The sequence below is a fragment of the Misgurnus anguillicaudatus genome, unplaced genomic scaffold (genome assembly GCF_027580225.2).
Source record: "Misgurnus anguillicaudatus unplaced genomic scaffold, ASM2758022v2 HiC_scaffold_28, whole genome shotgun sequence".
Lineage (NCBI taxonomy): Eukaryota > Metazoa > Chordata > Actinopteri > Cypriniformes > Cobitidae > Misgurnus > Misgurnus anguillicaudatus.
In genome coordinates, this window is record NW_027395278.1 from 4,681,964 (window position 1) to 4,701,851 (window position 19,888).

Genomic DNA, 19,888 nt, shown 5'->3' on the forward strand with positions numbered 1-19,888 from the left:
CTTTCGACCATGTGCTTAGATCGTTAAAATAGGACCATTTGTCTTAAATGTTAAAAATTAAACTAGGAACAATAAAAGAAAAAAAACTATATTTATCCATTAAATAAAGTATAAAAGTAAAGAATCTACTGTATAATATGCATACTATGAAATATTTATATGTAACTTGGACAATAAAAATACGTACTTTGAGCTCAGACAGTTTGCTCTGATAAATTTCTTTCTCCTGGTCTTCTCCTTCTTCATACAGCCAGTTTTCTGTGTCCTCAAGCATACGTGTGAGACGGTTGCTTTCCTGCAAACAACATCCATACACACAAAAACACGTCTTTTCTGTGTGTGACTACTCATTTATATTTATACTGTTCTATTTTATTTGTAAAATGATTATTTTCCAAATCACAGGGATAGGTTAGTTAGATTAGATTATTTTTAGGATTAAAAATAAATAAGTGACCTAGTCGTTTCTCTGAGATCAACAGCTCTACAGATAACAAGGTGATGTTCTTACATCTCCAGTGACATATTTCTCATAGATGCCGCAGAGTTTGTCTCTCAGATCATAAACATATTCCTCTACTCCATTTTTAGCATCATTCCTCTCCTTCTCCAGCTTGTCCTGAATTATCATTTTTTTCTGAAAGACAGATTGCAATACAGTACACATTCATAAACTTTTCACTTCTATTTAGTCTTACAAAGAGTATTATTATAATTGACATTGTAAATCAACATTATAACAAGCAGGTTGCAAATGTGATTGAGCACATTCGTGAGTAAACAACAGAAATAATCAGCATGCATGGAAGTCATAATTTAAAACCCCTAAATTCACCCAAAAATTAAAGTTCACCCAATCAGAGGCCTCATAGACTTCAATAGGAAAAAAGAATACGATGGAAGTCAATATGGCCTCTGATCCGTTTCGTTACAAACATTTCTTAAAGTATCTTCCTTTGTGTTCATCAAAACAAAGAAATTTATACAGGTTTGTAACAACATGATGAGAGTGATTAAATGATGACAGATTATTGGGGGGCGGAGCTTTCCCTTAAACAAAGTAAAAAAATTGCAGGCAGATGTAATTTTTTTAAGACATAAAGTTGAGACACTTTAGGGGTTGTGCACACCAAAACTTTTAAAGGAACAGTATGTAAGAAATTAATATCAATTAATCATAAAATGGCCCTGATATGTCACTAGACATTAAGAAATCATTTTCATTTCAAATACTTATTTCACTGACAACAGTGGTATGACCAGGATATTGTCATTTAAAAAGTGAAGTTGCAGCCCTCAACTGATGTTTATGTTGTCATTTTGTGTATTGGCCACCAGTTGTGTGATTGCAGTACCAGTTTTTGCCACAAGTTTTGTGATTGCAATACCAGTTTTGGCCACAATCCTACATACTGTTCCTTTAATCGTGACTGAAAACGTGACTTTTTTTTAGCTGAGCGCTTTGGGTCCTTGAAATATGAGCCGGTTGGTTGTTGTGATACTTATCCCCCCCCCCTCCACTGTAATTGGACGACCGTGTGAGAACTGACATTGACGACCGGAGCTTTTCACCCAAAGTCGAATCTCTTTTAACTCTCGATGCTCAGCGCCGAGCGTGGAAAAACCGTTGAGCGCCGGTTTTCAGCGCGAAAAAAAATGCTAGCTGCTGGCTTATTTGAAAAATGCTGAGCTTCCATTGGAAACAATTGAAAACATGCGCCGGCCGTGGGCGTAAACGCTTTGGTGTGCACGCCCCCTTATCCAGCCCTTGAGTAAGACATCACATATCATATCAAAACATATCATATCAAGTTTTTGATGAAATGATAAAAGCAGACACACTAAGTGTATAGGGCATGTATCTGTATTGTCACTCCACTGACGTAATGATCTACTAATATCTTTTCCCTGAGGTGTGAATTGAGCTCAGTCATGGATATTTAGGGCAAACACTAAATCCTTCACTTCATGTCAATGCACATTGTAAGATACAAAGAGAAGCATTCATTCTACTGGCTATTGGCTATGATACAAAAATGCTTTTAAACAAATTATTATATCTATCTATTATATCAATGTTTGTTCATGATACATTATCTGATTAATTTTTACAACTTGAAATATGAATACATTTTATGTATGAATTATGGCAAAAGTGCAAAAAATGAATTTCTGCTTTGAAACAGACATCAAAAATGCATTGAGTGGATGCTTTTAAAGAGAACACTTTGAAGTGTTAAATTAATTCCAGCTGTCTGAATACACTCAAGGGATCTAAGGCAGACAAAAAATGAAGGGAAATGCTTAAACTTACCTCATATTCAGTAAAGTTATTCAGCACATCTCCACCCAGCTGTCTGGTGGTGCTGGCCAAGATGGGCAGATCAACACTCTTAACTTTAGTTTTGGGTTTGCTACTGCCTGCACCTTGTTCTTGCTTATCAGAAGATGTACCATCCTTTAGAAAAAAACATTACTGTTCATTTTTCCCTGATTATTTCAACCTTAATTCAGAGTAAAAGTACGGTAACACGCAATTTCATTTTAACTGGAAATAAACACCATGAAAAATATTAAAATATGACACTTTTAAAAAAAAGTACATAGGCAAATTATACCTTATTGCCAGAGTTATTCATTCTTTCCTCATCAGTGTTATTTTCCCCTTTCCCTTCCTGATCCACTTGCATTTTACTCTATGAAAAAATGTGTAAAATTAGCACATTAGATGACATTCGAGTGTCATCTGATTTCGCAGCTTCACCTTTCACAGATAAACTGATAAAGCTCGCAGTGCTGAATTCTTTTGCTTGTTATGTAAATTTTTCATAAACGGAGGGACTATTGAACAGCTGAGGCTGAGTGCATCATTATGCTACAAATGCACCCTAGGCTTTGTAATGTGGCAATCATAACATAAACGCGGCAAACATTATTCATACTCTCAATCAGATTTAAAAGCAGATTTAAACCAGAGGCACAGACAGATATTATTGGGCAAACCAGGTTTTAATGCCAGTAGTTACGTTTAGTCTTGTGTGTTGTGCATTATAAAAATAGCTGTAGGGGTGAACACAGGCAGTATTAGATGTGGTTGCAATAGAAGACAGCACATGAGACAGGTTAATCTCAAGGATGTGTACACTTTTTGTGTGCACTACATTCATATGTGTATAACTGATTAAAGAGTTTCTATAGTTTAAAGGTGCAGTGTGTACATTTTATTAGGATCTTTTGACAACAATGCAATATAATATAGACAACTATGTTTCAGTGATGTTTAAAGAACTGACAAAATTAACTGTATTGTTTTTATTACCTTAGAATGAGCCGTTTTTATCTACATACACTGTGGGGCCCCTTCCATAGAAGCTGCCATGTTGTGCCATCATGTTTCTACAGTAGCCCTAAATGAACAAACTGCTCTATAGAGGGCGTTCGTCACTACGTTGTCTCAGCTGTGACGGCTACCATAGTTTCTCTATAGCTGTGTCCCAATTCAAAGGCTGCGACCTTATAAGCATGGGACCTTAAAGATGAGCACTCGCTCTTTCAAGGTGGCAGCCTCAGAAGTTCGCGAAGAGAACTGAAATGAGACGGTCTAACCTTCGGACGACCCATATTGGCGTCACCTGCTGCACGCGCCTGTCAGCAGGACATAGCGGAAACGTTTCTGACTTATTAAAATAAATATGAAATCAGAAAAATATTAATTTAGTTTAGAAAATATGACACGTTGATGTAGATTAAACTATTCAACAGTATATTAAATTAATCAACCTTAGAAATATATGCATCATAAAAATAATAATATTAACACAAAACATAACTAGAAAAATGTTTTGATGAATACACACTTTTATTTAATTAAGGTTTTAATTGTTTATTTTAGAATATCCAGCCGTTATATGCAGCCGTTGCAGGCACGCAATGAATCTTGGGATATCCTCGGCTGTTAAGGATCCATTTGTTCTAACCTTAACAACGCAGAGAAATGAGGACGCATTTTGAGGCTTCATTCTAAGCATCCTTTGAATTGGGACGTCCTTACCAGCCTCAAGTCGCGCTGCTGTGACGCAATCGGTCTTACAATACGTCCTTAGAAGGTCACAGCCTTTGAATTGGGACATAGCCTATGTGCTTCGAAAGAGAGGGGTGCAATACACAACCTCACCACTAGATGCCGCATTGCACCTTTAATGCCACAAATACACTCTTAGAACAAATGTATTAAAAACAACACATTAGTGTTGATTCTGGGACAACACACTAAATGCTTTGTCCCAGAATTCACACATCTCTGTGTTATTATTGAAACAACACATTTTGTGTTACTTTTAACACAACTTGTGTTATATTTTAACACAAAATCAACACAAAATGACACATAATGTGTTAAAATTACACATACTGTGTTAAAAGCTTAACGCACAAAAATGTGTGAAAAATAACACATCCTTTCTAAGATTGTATTAAAGGTGCAATGTTTAGCCGCGAATTGCAACCAACCTCAATTTCGAAAAGCGCAAAGAGAAGCTACGGTAGCTGCCACAGGACAAACATGTTGTCCTCTGAGACAACGTAGAGACGACACACTCTCTGTAGAACAGTTTTGTCTATTTAGAGCTACTGTAGAAACAAGGCGGCGACTTCCATGTAAGGAGATCCATGGTTTATGTAGATAAAAAGAGTTCATTCGTGTCTGAAATACGATGGGATCATCGCTCTCACCTCAATGGCTGGATGATAATTATATTTCTATCAAGAGATCCTTCTTAAAGTCCCACATTGCACCTTTAAGCTTTTTACATTTGCACAGATCAAGGATCATATCTGGATTTACAATTTTTTACTATTTGTTGCGATAACTTTCATAGTTTTGCAGTTTGTTTAACCCTACCTGATCTTCAGGCTGGCCCTCATTCTGTACAGTAGGATCTGTCTCCATCTGCACATCATCTGCCTCTCCTTTCTGCTTCTCTATCAGAGAAGCGCTTGACACGCTGAAGATGCCATGCACATTCACGCGCACTTTAACCTTGACTTTTGAACTGTCACCATCAGGTTGCGGTACAACATTTTGGACCGTAAAACGACCTAATCACAGCAAAACAACAAGATATTCAGACACAGAATCAGAAAAACTGCTTTTATATGTTTTTCATTCATATTATTGATTTTAAAATCTATTGATCAATCGAGTATTGACCTCTCTTAATTTAATCATATTGGCGAAATTGGTCAATGTAGATTTAGTTTACGGTAAATTCACCAGAGTAACGTCAGTACTAATAAAGCCCCAGAGATTCATGCAATAGCCATATGGAAGTGTAGCCCTCATGTACTGACACAGTTAATCAGGAGATTTCAGAAAGCAGCTGATGTGGTAAGAGTCAGAACGTTTGGGACAATATGTCTCAGTCCTAATTACCTGACAGACAGGCAGATGGTGAATTTCGATGTCACTATGACACACCCCTGAGGTTTGGACTAACCCTAACCCACTTCCGCAGACACAATGGATCACCATGCTGAGGACATTCTTAATCAAATGAGGACATGAATGACTATTTATGGGTCCCTTGAGCTTCCCAACAGAGTGACTGGTCTCATTTTGCTTTTGAATTAGGCTGGAAAACCTGACTAAAGCTCTAAAGTTAATTATATCTCAACAATGAACAGAACGTCAACCTCAATATACAAACAATAAAAGTTAAAAAACATAAAACATGCAGTACAGTGATACGCACCTATCCTGGTGTCAGGATAGGGCAGCTCATGTGGAGAGCTATAGAACGCCTCCAGGTCAAAAGGTTCCTTTTTGTGGAAGGTGATGACTTTGGAAAAAGGTGAAGCATGGTTCTTACTGTACACCTCACATTCACTGAATAGGAGAAAACAGATGAGTTAATAAATATAACTTCAATTCAAGTTTATTTTTATTTAAATATGACCGCTGCTTTTCTATATGTTACGCAAGTTAGAACGTTTGGAAAAGTATCAGCATTTCTATTCTCATTCCAAATCCTCAAGTCACAGAGATATTTAAAAAAACAGTAGCATAATGGAAGTTAATGGTGGCACACAGTGCTCTTCAGCAAAATAGTAGTGTGCTTTGAGCGGTTGTTTGCAAGGACATTTTATCCCCTGTTTTATTATAGATTTTATTGATTTATTACAACCTCAATTCAAAAGGCCCCATCTCCAACAAGCCACAATATTCTTATCTTTAAATATGGCTCCGGTTTATGGGTGTTTCACGCCTGATTTAGCATCTGTCAGACAGAATACACAAGTCTTGCTTAGACAGTAACATCACACCTCTTTACAACAAGCTGCAGGGTGTAATTTGAGATTTCATATTTTACATCCATAACACAAGTGGTACTGGATGAATTGCGTTCAGCAATTTAATACTAAAGCACTTAAAGGAACAGTATTTAGGATTGTGGCCAAAACTGGTACTGCAATCACCCAATTGGTGGCCAATACACAAAATGACAACATAAACATCAGTTGTGGGCTGCAACTCCACTTTTTAAATGACAATATCCTGGCCGGACCACTGTTGTCAGTGATATAAGTATTTGAAATGAAAATGATTTCTTAATGTCTAGTGACATATCAGGGCCATTTTATGATTAATTGATATCAATTTCTTACATACTGTTCCTTTAAGGTTTGTTCAAATCCCTAACTTTTAGTACTTTGAGCAATAGTAATAGTGATGCCTGCCTTAACAAGCATCATGCTATACAGCAAACCAGGACAAATAATGCTCAATCCAGGAGTGGAGTGGATTCAAACAGTTTATAAATGTATTTTTCATCGAGACAGAACCAAAGGCTTCTTACCCAACACTTTCATCTGTTTGAGACTTCCAGCGAAGAGTAATCGGGAAGGGAACGGCATCTGTAATGGAGAACTCTCTGACTTTGAAGGCTGGAGAAAGGATTGCGCACTAAACACACATACACACCAAAAATAAACATTTATGTATACACAAGCAAATGCTGTTACATAAGCTGTCTAAACAGAGTATTAGTATAAGAAATCAGAGAGAGCATTGCATGATAATCCAGGCACGGACCACAGATTTCATCTTGTTTTCACGTCTCTCCCACAGAATCCAAAGGCTCCCTGCTGTGTATGTGTTTACACTTGCAATTACCATCATCAAGGCCATTTTCACATGTATACATTCAGCAAAAGCTTATCCAAAACAACTTACAATGCACTCTTTATATTTGATATTGTCTGTATTATTATTTTGCTTATAATTCATGACCTTAGGATCACTAGCACAAGGCCCTTCTTCTAAAATTTCCCATATCACTGATTCATTTTCTCTCATTTGGGCTTTTACCTGCAGTGCACATCCACGTGCCACAGCCTCATCGGCGTTCAGTGTGGTACTGATGTCTTTACCGAAATACTTTGAGATTCTCTCTTTGATGGCTGGAATCCTGGTAGCTCCGCCAACCACCTCAATAGCATAGATCTCATCTCTGCTAAGCTCTGTAATGGGATAAAAGCAAATTGGGAATGTAAGTTACAAATGTGTAGCAAATGGTAAATATCACATTTTTATTATGTTTTTGTTAGCATTGTTAGGTTAGCAATTTCTCATGTTGTTCTAAACCTGACTTTATCCATGAAACACGAAAGAAGGGGTGGTTCATGCTAAATAGACAGTCATACTGTCACGGTGGATCCGTGTCATGTTTTGTGTCTGTTCCATATTGTCATCACCTGGACATTTGTTAATTATCACCTGATTCATTCCACCTGTGTGTCATTATCTGTGTGTATTTATACCCGTGTTTGTGTCACACTCATGGCCAGATCATTGTCTTTGCTACCATGTTTTGTACTCTGTTCCACGTTATCTGCTGTTATTTTGATTCCCGTGTTTTGTTTCCCGTTTCTTTATTAAATGTTATTTATTAAGTCAAACTCTGCACTTGCGTCCTCACTTCACATATCCTGTTATCCAGTCATGACACATACAGGTTAAAAAAAGGGAACTATTTTAACGATCTAAGCGCATTGTCTAAATGGGCGTGTCCGATGCCACTTTTGCTAATTTAACGACAGGAAAAATGGTTTGTGCGCCGAGCGCACGGTCGAAAAGGGTTGTTCATATTTTCCTAATGAGTAATGGGTGTGTTTTGGGTGTAACGTGCAATAAACCAATGAGAGTCTTATCTCTCATCCCCTTTAAAAGCTAGTTGCGCTGGCGCTATGTCTTATCCCTATTTAGATGACGGACTTTGTAAACTGAAAAACTAAGCGGAGGAAGAAAACCCCCAGTTTAAGAATAATGTTAAAAAATTGTGTTGTTTTCATTTTTATTAAAATTTAAATTTTTTGGGGATTAAAACCTTTAAAAGCTGTTCTCTTTCAGTCATAGAAGTAAAAATAGCAGGCTTTTAATTGCTGTAAATGTATTGATATCGTACATATTCAAATAATTTGCAATTATGCAAGAAAAGGTTTGTACTCTAAAAATACTTTATTTGTAACAAACAAGAGATGAAGAATTTACAAACGTGCGGAGAGCCGAAGCATTTCAGCACTCGGACAGCGCCATGGGATTTTTAAAAAGCATTACTTTAAATGTTTCTCACCTCGCCATATCCACGTGTACAGAGTCATCATATACAATTAATACGTAGGGTAGCATTTAAAAAACATTTAAAAATAGATGCATTTGTTTACTTACCAGGCTACAGGTGAAGGCGCTCTTTACGCCTTCTAATGTCTCATAATCGGTCATCATTTATGTCCAAGAGACTCACTAATAATCTTTTACATTTCAATCCTTTAATCTTTCATATTTAAAAGCGTTTTTGTGCTGCTGCGCATTCATATGTGATAAGCAAACCTTTGTTGTCGTCCCGTTTATGGACGCATATTTCTAACGCGCTCTTTAAAGAGCAAAAAACATATTGCACCATTGACTTTAGACTTTAGACCAGGTTTTTGTTGGTCAATGGCATAGTCTATTTTAGTTGCCTCAAAACAGCAACGCGCCAACAATGCACCTGAACACACCTCGTTTTCAGACCAGAACGCCCATGGGCGCAAAATTGGACACAAATGCATTTGCTATTTAAACAACGTGGCGCTAAACGTGAAAATGATAATTGCGCCGGGTTGAAACTAGCAAAAGACACTTGCGTTGCGCATTGCGCCAGGTGTATGATGGAGCCCAAAATCTGCATAAAGAAATCAAGACTGAACTAATTTGTTGCTGCTTACTTGATTGTTCCATGACCGATTTTAATGGCGCGTCCACTCGTATCAATAACTGAGCACACATCTCTTCAAACTGAGGCCTGTGTAAAATCACATAGACACATACTGAAACCATAGATTTAAAATAACAATTATCATGAAGCAACTCATCATTGGCATTTACTAAACTAACAGTTATTTCAGTTACCTGTTCATTTTCCCATGCACATCTATGTCATTCATGAAACACTCAATGTTGAGAGGCAGGTCAGAGGAGTTTGCACTCATGAGCTTCTTCAGCTTCTCACACTCCTGATAGAGCCTCAGCAGGGCCCTTGGGTTGTCTTTAACATTTAGTTTGAAGCGTTTTTTGAAGTCATCGCAGAAATATTCCACGAGCATTTCGTCAAAATTGCGTCCGCCCAAATACGGGTCAAATGCTGTAGCCAGCACCTGTGAGAAACAGGGAGATCTTGTCTTTCAGCTATGTGAGGGATTAAATGTACTGCATGCATATTCAACAAAACGGCAGGAAAACACAGACCTTCAACTTCCCCTTGTTAAAGGAGGCAATGGAAACTTGATAAGATGAATGCCCAATGTCAACAAACACGACATTGCGAGGCTTCTCCTCTGGGTTTGGCAGGTCCTGTTTATAGATCCCATAGGCCAAGGCCACTGCAAAAGGAATCAAATGAAAACGTGAAGTCTTCAAAGTATTGACCAAAACAGAGAACAGTGAAATAGTTCATCCAAATACCCCATTTGCATTATTAGCAGCATTATTATAATGACAGTCTAATTTTAAATGTATAATTGCTCAATGATACTTTTTACCCTTAAATAAATAGTCCATTTTCTTAAAAGAAAAATCCAGGTAATTTACTCACCACCATGTCATCCAAAATGTTGATGTCTTTCTTTGTTCAGTCGAGAAGAAATTATGTTTTTTGAGGAAAACATTGCAGGATTTTTCTCATTTTAATGAACTTTAATGGACACCAACACTTCACACACTTAACTCAACACATAACAGTTTTTTTCAACGGAGTATCAAAGGACTCTAAACGATCCCAAACGAGGCATAAGGGTCTTATCTAGCGAAATGATTGTCATTTTTGACAGGAAAAATAAAAAATACGCACTTTTAAACTACAACTTCTCATATTCCTCCGGTCCTGAAAGCGTCAGCGTGACCTCACGCAATACGTCATGACGTCAAGAGGTCACAGAGGACGAACGCGAAACTCCGTCCCAGTGTTTACAAGTGTGTTGAACGAGGACCGTTCCGATGTTGTTGTATGTATTATGATACTAATTAATGTCTTTGTGTAAGTTTATTGTTTACAATGGTCCGCAAATGTGCGTTTCATATATGTAACACGTGACCTTTCTACGTCCCTACGCATTTACGTAAGGTCACGCAGGAAAGGACCTAAACAAGAAGTTGTGGTTTAAAAGTGAATATTTTTTATTTTACCTGTCAAAAATGACAATCGTTTTGCTAGATAAGACCCTTATGCCTCTTTTGGGATAATTTATAGTCCTTTGAAACTCAGTTGAAAAAAACTGTTAAGTGTTGAGTTAAGTATTAAATGTTGGGCTCTATTATAGTCCATTAAAATGAGAAAAATCCTGCAATGTTTTCTTCAAAAAACATAATTTCTTCTCGACTGAACAAAGAAAGACCTCAACATTTTGGATGACATGGTGGTGAGTAAATTATCTGGATTTTTTTTAAGAAAATTGACTATTCCTTTAATGAATAGAATAAATAGGTCTGTTACGAATACTTTATTTTGACTGGTAAAACATGACAGTCTGCGGTCAAATATTTTGGTATAATGACCACTAAACTGTGTAATTGATTTTCTATTTTTAGCTGTACTAAGTTCTCTCTTATCAGACTCTGTGGCTTCTCATAATCTCAAATCAATATTTTATGTCCATTTATTTATGTGATGGATAAGAAGCAAAATAAACCCCTTCAGTGTGAAATAGGGTTGCCAATTGTCCCATATTAGTCCCGTTTTTTGAATCCTACGCTGATCTAACCAGTGACTGATACAACAAGCTTGTTTGACTTCATGTGGCACCAGAAAGATTCGTGAATTCAGAGGAGACTGCTGTCGAAATGGTCTCGCGGTACTTTGATGTCATCTACCTGTCAGATTCTGGGGCGCCACAAGCAGCAGCAGTAGTACTGATCACGATCTTGAAAATGATCTCCGACACCTTTCATCCAATCAAAGACCCCCTCAAGCACAATCAGTATACGTTTAATAGGGTCAAATAATACAATTTCATGTTTTCTTTTTATATATGGGATTATTTAGCTGTTTGTGCATGTATGAGATCTGCATAGTTACAAAGCTCAGTTAGTGTGTTTTAATTAAAGTTTTTGATTTTGACTCTAGAAAACTTAGGGTTCCCACACCTTAGTTAACTTTAAATTCAAGGACTTTCCAGGTCCAATACTATCAAATTCAAGGACTAAATGTGTGGACACATTTCAAGTGAGAGCCAAGTTACATCGTGTTACCTTTTAAGATACATTGTTACAGTCCCTTTTGAGGGATCTCGTATTGCGTCACTGCGGTGATACTTTGGGGACGCCTCCAGGGGTAAGTGTGTCTGAATGTGTACATCAAATTTAATGGTGAGGCTTTACAACAAAGACAGGGAAGTATATCGCTATCTGAAATATTGCCAAAGACGGCAATATTTTACAGGGACGCAGAGAATATGGCAAGGGAGACGCAGCGTCTCGTTCCCTTCTCAGGGAACAACAGTTACATACGTAACCAGAGACGTTTTCAGAATACAACTATGCAAAAAATTTATTTTGGTATGAATTAACATTCGCATACAGAAGATATAAGCATTTAAAGTGAACAGTTTAGCATGTGTGCTTAAAAAGTCTAGAAAAGTCACTAAATAGGGAATAATATGGATTTTTTCCAGAAAAATTCTTGCATAAAATAGATTCAAGCACTTTCAATGCCCTGTATCTGTGTATGTATATTTTCAAAAACTTTCAAGTGCCTTGAATTTGCCCCCCCCCCCCAGATTCACAAACTTTCAACCTGTGGGGAACCTGAAAACTACAGCTCCTAGAATTTTGTACCATTTTTGTCCTGATAAATCAATGTGTGTATGTGCGTAAAGCCCTTAACAGCATAAAATAAACAAAAACTGTAAATTTTTTGTAAATGCAGGTTTCCTCAAATATTCCCTTTCTTCTTATTATTTAAACAAGGGCTGGTCGATATGGCCGTATATACCTTTACTGCAAAATAAAATGGCAACTGTAACAGATTTGACTATTTTATGTATACCACGAAATGTAAATAAGTGGCCGTGGTTAACTCAGCACTTCTGCATGTTGTACTAAGTGTGACAGAGAAATGTGAAATAATCCACACATAACAAATGAACAAAAAAGATAAATATAAGTCTGTAATTTGTATACTAAGCTCAAATAAATGCACTACCTCTCTCTTTCTTTCTCTCTCTCTCTCCCTCTCTCTCTCTCTCTCCATGCTAATGCAAGGGTCTCTCGAGGCACGTGCAAGGACTTATCCATAACCAACCCAATCTCACTGAAATTCATGTTATAGTCACAAAATATTTGATTATTCTATTTGATTCATATTTAATTTTTGACACGATTTTCCGCTGTTTTCGTGCCACTGGAGCGTGAATGTCTTTTTCGTGTCACCCAGCACGAATTTCTATAAATAGTTTTTCATGTTGTGGCACAACTTTCTTTATCGTGCCATTTTATATTTTGTTTTCTCATTGTTTTTTCCTTCTTTCCCCATTGTAGCTTGGGGTTGGAGTTAGAATTACTTTCTGCGAAATCCTAACCCAAACCTCAACTCATAGTTTTAAAAGCGGAAGAAAAACATTTAGAAACCAATGTATAAAATTACATCCTAACGCATCCTAACGCAAACTCCGAATCTAACCTCAACCCCAAGCGACAATGATTTAAAAAAAACTTGCCGTGAGATATAACATCTAAAGCACTTCTCGCATTTTGCTAAATTTAGATGGCAACATAACGCTGTTAATAGTTGTAACTATATTTAAATATTAATGTGGTGAGGATTTAGTTAAACTGCAATTAAAAGCTGAATGGCAAATTTCTGCATATTAGTATATTCCAAAAACAAATATAAACCTCACCAAATAACATTGTTACTGTGAAATAAAATTACTCATTTCATGAAATTGATTTTTGGTCTTACCGCCCGCCCCTAATTTGGACAAACAGGTAGAGTCCTGCTACAAAATTACACCATTTGTTGAGCCAGTTGACATTTTAATCACACAGATCAATATCCTGAATGTTGCACAGAGCCACAGTTTAATCTTTGGTGAAATCAACCTACAAATAGCTTATATTGAACTTGGATATGATTATTAAATTACAATAGAAAAAAAATATACAAATCATCAAGTGATTTTTGTATTTGTTTTAAAGTCATTAAATAAAATAAATATAGTAAGTGTGTGCAGTCACACTTGTACCCAAAATAACTAGCAAGCACATTCAACCTATACAATAATTTGTCAGTATTCCCTGGGAATCATAAATGCTGCCAACGCAGTGGTCTACCAAATGAGCTATAGGAACACCCAGTACTGAACAAAAAACCTTATACTGTACATGCAAAACATGGTCAACAGGGTTCCCAAACCTTAGTTAACTTCAAATTTAAGGACCTTTCAAGGACTTTCCAGGTCCAATACCCTAAAAATCAAGGACTAAATGTGGGGACACATTTCAAGTGAGAGCAAGGTTACATCATTTTACCTTTTAAGATACATTGTTACAGTTCCCTTTCTAGGGAACTCGCGCTACGTCACTGCGGTTACACTTTTGGGACGCCTCCAGGGGTAAGTGCGTCTGAATGTTTATATCAAATTCAACCAATGGTGAGGCTTAACGACAAAGACAGGGTGACGCGGGAGCCAGGAAGTATATCGCTATCTGAAATACTGCCAAAGACGGCATTACAGGGACGCAGGAAGTATGGCAAGGGAGACGCAGCGTCTCGTTCCCTTCTCAGGGAACAACAGTTACATACGTAACACAAGATGTTTTCATGTGTCAAACACAACTATGCAAAAATCATTTTGGTATGAATCAACATTCACATACAGAAGATAAAAGCATTTAAAGCGAACAGTTTGGCTCGTGTGCTTAAAAAGTCTAGAATTTTTATGATATTATCCTACACTACACAGGGAATAATATGGATTTTTCCAGAAAACTTCTTGCATAAAATAGATTCAAGCACTCTCAATGACCTGTAACGATGCATGTATATTTTCAAAAACTTCCCAGGGCCTTGAATTTCTTTCACCAGATTCACAAACTTTCAAGGACCCGTGGGAACCCTGAATATAACACTAAGCAACAAGAAAATATCTAATGTGCACTGACCTATAGATAGCATACTATTCAAATGACATAGTGAACAGTGACCATCTCAGCCATTTTTAATTGATTTTACTCACCTGCTGTTGTGTCATTGATCAGTCTCAAACAGTTCAGTCCAGCAATGTGAGTGGCATCTATTAAAGATCTTCTTTCCACATCAGTGAAGAAGCTGGGGACCTGGAAAGAGCATTACAGAATGAGCATGAGCATGTGAAAACCACTGACTGGTCTTAAATTTTGTGAGGTTCAGCATTTCAGAAGTACTTACAGATACCACGCAGTCCACCACAGGCTTCTTCAACGCATGCTCAGAAGTTTCTTTTAGCTTGGTGAGTAGCATTGCTGTCATCTGCTCAATGGTGAACACCTTCTCTTCATTCAAATAACGTACCTGTGAGATGGACATTACAATTTTCCAATTAATTGTGCTAAACTCAAGACTGCAAAAAAGTCTTTGTCTGATATATTTGTGCTTTTGACGTTAGAATCTCATTAATGCATGACCACCCACATGCATGTCAACAATGCTTATTTCACCCAGTAAAACAAGGGGCCGTCTGACAAACCTTTATGGCAGTATGTCTCACCTGCCATTCTGCATATCCTTCTGAACGATGCCAGGCATAGAAACGAATTGCTAAAAATATAGATCCACAATGGACCTTTGCCGTGCATTTTAAAGGTTTTGAAAAAATTCTGTTATTCAAAGATGGGGAATCAAAAAAAATTTTGGTACTTGATACTTGCAGCTCAGAAATAAGTGCACTAGGTCACATTGCATTGAATGAATATTTTCAAACAGCACAAAGGTTTTATTTCTACATGTTTTAGAGTGGTAGCAGAACACATTTTTATTACCTTTATTCCAGTGCTGCCATTGTCCAGTTTGTGAAGGCTGTAAGGCAACTTGGATTTTTCTCTTTGAATGTATGGGTCATCATATGCTCGACCATGAAACTTCTTAAAGCCATGAACCGTGTTCTTAAAGTTAGTTACGATCTGCAGGAGGATGTTTATTTGTTACAGATTAGTGATTTGAATATGATCATAAATCATGATTTATTCAATCTTTGACAGTGAAACAGTACCTGACTCTTGGCAGCATTTCCAACGGTCCGGTTTTTAGATGCCAGTGAAATGCATGCTCTGTTTGTAAAGATCAAATACACACATTTATCAGACACTTTTATGATGTCAACCTTTATACGGGTCAATGACATGACATGCATATTTTTGTGTCCGAGGGCATTATTTACTATAAAAACTTAATAATAAATAAAAAAAATTGTTTTGGCATGTCAAACTTGTAAAAATGGCAGGCGGGCAACTGTCTGTACAAATTAGTGGTTTAAAAATGGTGTTTAAAAATAAGATAATAAAAATAAGATACTTTGGCATTGTTTTATGTTCTAAACCTTTCCTATTGAAAAACTTTTGTCCAACAATTTGGATGTTCTTAAATGTCTGGGTAGTACTACAGCCACAGTCATGGTACTTTTATTAAGAAGTTAACCTCTTAAACCCTAAGGACCCAGTCCCGGGGACAAAATTTCGTATTTTGACTCAAATAAAATATTCTTTTAATCTTTAATGGTCCATCATGGACCCCAGTAACACATATGAGATACTGTTTGAAAGCTTAGACTCTCTACTTTCTCCAGATATGCATCACTTTGAGAAATCTTTTACTGTAAGAAAGTTATTTACACTTAATTTACACTATCACCCCCCCGATAATTTTGTATATGATTTAATATTCACATATTTCATATTTTTCAAGTATGACAAACATGGGCAAGTCTTATATCAAATGAAAGCTCTCACTCTCAGGAATAAGGCTACAGCGTTATTTTTGTTCTATTATTAACACATATCCAACAATAGTTGAATGAATAATGATGTAAAAAATCGTCTTTTGTAAACATATGGGAAAATTGAGTGTGGACTGCCTCAGATAGCACAGATAGCCACAAATAATACACCATCTTTTCTCTTAGGTCCTACTCTAAAAAATGAGTCCATTCACAGCATTTTCTTAGGTTGTGTGCATGAATAATCCCTTGTTATTTATTATATGTCCAAAACAAAAAATTAATATTTATATAAAAAATGTATTTTCGGACACTTCAGTAAAATGAAAATAACTTTTGAATGCGACATGCTAAAGAGATCATTCTTTTTTTGGGTGTTTACTGTCTGCTGCTGGTAACAACCAGAACTGTTTGCAGTCTGCTAGAGCACACAGAACCAGAGTTATACACTATCAAAGGCAGTATTTACAACATAAAAAAATAAAATTTGGTGTTTCATCATATGGAAAACAACATAAATAACACTATTTGTCACAAACAGCAGCTTTTTATGTAACTTCAAAGGGTTTTCTTTAAAATGATATAAAGAAATTGCATTTATTCCACTGTATGTGGTTATGGGAGCACTTTAAATGTTTTTAGGCAGAAATTGTATACAAAAAGGGTATTATTCCTCCCATCAGTTGGAGTAAAATAACTTTTGCATACATTATGATAGAGAAAAAAATATTTTTTCCTCTGTAAGCTGGCAATTGCTGGAATCAAACAAAACTGTCTGCAGGGAGCTGAGGCACTCAGGGCCAGAGTTATACACTTTTAAATAAAAACTTTAGAAAAAAAACATCAAAAAGCGCCTATTTATTTTTGTGTTTATTAGAGGACTGACATCACATACAACCATGTTTAGCACTTTCAACAGTGTTTTATGTAATTTCAAAGGGTTTCCTGTAAAATGATACCAAACTTTTGTATGTAAACCTCTGCATGTGGGTATGGGAAGCTTTTGAAATTGGGTAGGCCAAATCCAGGCGAAAATCCCCAAAATAGCTTCAGGGTGGAAGAAGGAAGTTAACAAGTATAAACAGTAAAAATGATATCACACCATTCTAGTAAACCCCAGGTGGTCTCTATGGCTGAATAAAAAGATTGTAGATTTCTCTTAAATACTGAAAAAATAGCCACTTTAATGCAATGGGTAGGCTGGTACACTTTCTGTGTCAGGTTGTACAACCAAAACTAGAAAAAAGCTGTCAAACACATTTTATTTGTATTTTAAAGGTATATTGTACACATGTGAACTTTTAGCTCAAAATACCATAAAGATAATTTATTATAGCATAGGTGCGAGCAAAAATGTGTCGTTTTGGGTGTGTCCTTTAAAATGCACATAAGCTGATGAATTGCAAACACTGCTCACAATGATGGTGGTTTGTTGAAATTTAAACTTAATTGTGCCATCAATTATTTTTTTCTCTCTCTCTTTTTCTCTGCACTAAATGGCAGTGCTGTGGACGGATAGTGCAGATTAAGGGGCAGTATTATTTTAATAAGATCCCCTTCTGACATCACAAGAGGAGCCAAATTTCAATGACATAATTCTTCACAAGCTCGAAGAAAAAGGTTTACCAAAACTAATTTACTGGATTGTTTTTTTTTCACATTTTCTAGGTTGAAAAAAACACTGGGGACCCAATTCTAGCACTTAAAGGCAGGATAGGCAGGAATTAGGGCTGCAACTAACGATTATTTTAATAATCGATTAATCTGTCGATTATTTTTTCGATTAATCGATGAATCGGATAAAAAACAAAAAAACAAGAAAAGCATTCATTTCCAACCCCTTATTCAAAACAGAACAAAAATCTTTAGAAATTACACAAACATGTTGCTCCTTGAACATACCTGAGCTGTTACAATAATAATAAAATAAATAAAAAATGGACTAACACACAAAAAATACACATGTATGCTTTACATCTGCCAAATATATAGACTTTTTTATGATGCATTTCCCATCAAGAAGCCTCTCTTGATGGGATCAAAAAGATAGTAAATGAGTACACTAGAAATAAAGGTACAAAAGTTGTCACTGGACAGTACTCTTTCAAAAAGGTACACCTTTGTACCCAAAAAGTGCATATTAGTACTTCAAAAGTACATATTGGCAGTTCAAAGATACATATTTGTACCTAAATGGTACATATTAGGACTTTTTATAAAGGGTACTGCCCCAGTGACAGCTTTGTACCTTTATATTTGACTTCATGTGTTTTCTCTGATCAGATAGCTATCTCATTTGTTAAAACTGTTCTATTTACATTTGGCCACATACATGCGTCTTGTGAAAACGGAAAATGCTTCTTCTACTCCCGCGCAAAATGCAAATACACCATTCATTACTTCGCCTTAAAAAATGTAAGACGATGTTTATGCAACAAAAGGCGGCACTTACTGTATGTTGGGCCGGGCACGCGCGTCTCCTTGCTTGGCAGTCGGCATGAGCTGGAGCGCGCAGGAAAGGGCAGCAGGAGAGTGATGGCGCGATGATTTTACGTAAAGGTCCATGACGGGGAAAAGCGTTCATACAACTCCCTCTCAAAGTTTTATTTCATTGTTTAATATCAGTGGAGTTTGTCATTGGAGTTTTTTATTCGTTCTAGAAACTTTTTTTACCCGCTGTCGTCGCTCCATAAAGCATAAGCGTGTCGTCTTTGTTTGTTTACCTCTTTGCCGGCTAACTTCCAGGTGACGCGCTTACGTTTGGGATGAGTAAAACACTGACATGTGGTTTTCCTCTACCTTTGCTGGTTTTTTCATCTTTTCCCCGCCGCCCTGTCTTTTCTCCGCCCTGTCTATGAGCCGCCGAACTCTGCAAGCAACAGTGCGCGAGAGAGACCGACGCTGCGTCCCAAACAGCATACTTCCATACTATATAGTAGGCGAAAAGCACTACTTCTCATACTCTTTGCCTACTATATAGTATAGAAATAGGCTGTTTGGGACGCAGCACGAGTGTGTTCACTCCGCTCCGCGCTTAACTGAAGGGTTTATTTTTTTCTTTTTTTAAATTAAACGTCTCTGCGTCACGCGACACGACGAATCGATAATGAAATTCGTTGCCAACACTTTTAGTAATCGATTTTTATCGATTTAATCGATTCGTTGTTGCAGCCCTAGCAGGAATTATCTAAAAAACTTTTTTACAAATTTGTTTAAACTGTCTTTATATACCAATACATAAGTAAAATGTAAGAGAGTATAAAACTCAAGTGTCTGTAGACCTCTCATGACTGTTTTAAACACAGCTAATTATTTCCATTCGGGACAAAACAAATGCTTGGCTTGCGCGACTATCACTCTCTCTCTCTCTCGCGACCATGGCACC

General features: G+C 36.8%; 1 protein-coding gene across 2 annotated transcripts in view; it reads right to left on the minus strand.

Moving 5' to 3' along the window:
- The window catches only part of LOC141362535 (heat shock 70 kDa protein 4L-like), a 28,465-nt gene that overhangs the window by 6,448 nt on the left and 2,129 nt on the right, over nt 1–19,888 (minus strand). For both annotated transcript variants that reach the window (XM_073864765.1, XM_073864764.1), the window contains exons 2-16: nt 15,781–15,838; nt 15,551–15,691; nt 14,961–15,083; nt 14,770–14,869; nt 9,785–9,918; nt 9,449–9,693; nt 9,265–9,341; nt 7,367–7,518; nt 6,855–6,961; nt 5,751–5,884; nt 4,901–5,097; nt 2,619–2,696; nt 2,315–2,458; nt 512–637; nt 188–295 (exon numbers count right to left, since the gene is read on the minus strand). In XM_073864765.1, coding sequence (XP_073720866.1) covers nt 188–295; nt 512–637; nt 2,315–2,458; nt 2,619–2,696; nt 4,901–5,097; nt 5,751–5,884; nt 6,855–6,961; nt 7,367–7,518; nt 9,265–9,341; nt 9,449–9,693; nt 9,785–9,918; nt 14,770–14,869; nt 14,961–15,083; nt 15,551–15,691; nt 15,781–15,838 — 1,924 coding nt within the window. The remainder of the gene's footprint in view (nt 1–187; nt 296–511; nt 638–2,314; nt 2,459–2,618; nt 2,697–4,900; nt 5,098–5,750; nt 5,885–6,854; nt 6,962–7,366; nt 7,519–9,264; nt 9,342–9,448; nt 9,694–9,784; nt 9,919–14,769; nt 14,870–14,960; nt 15,084–15,550; nt 15,692–15,780; nt 15,839–19,888) is intronic.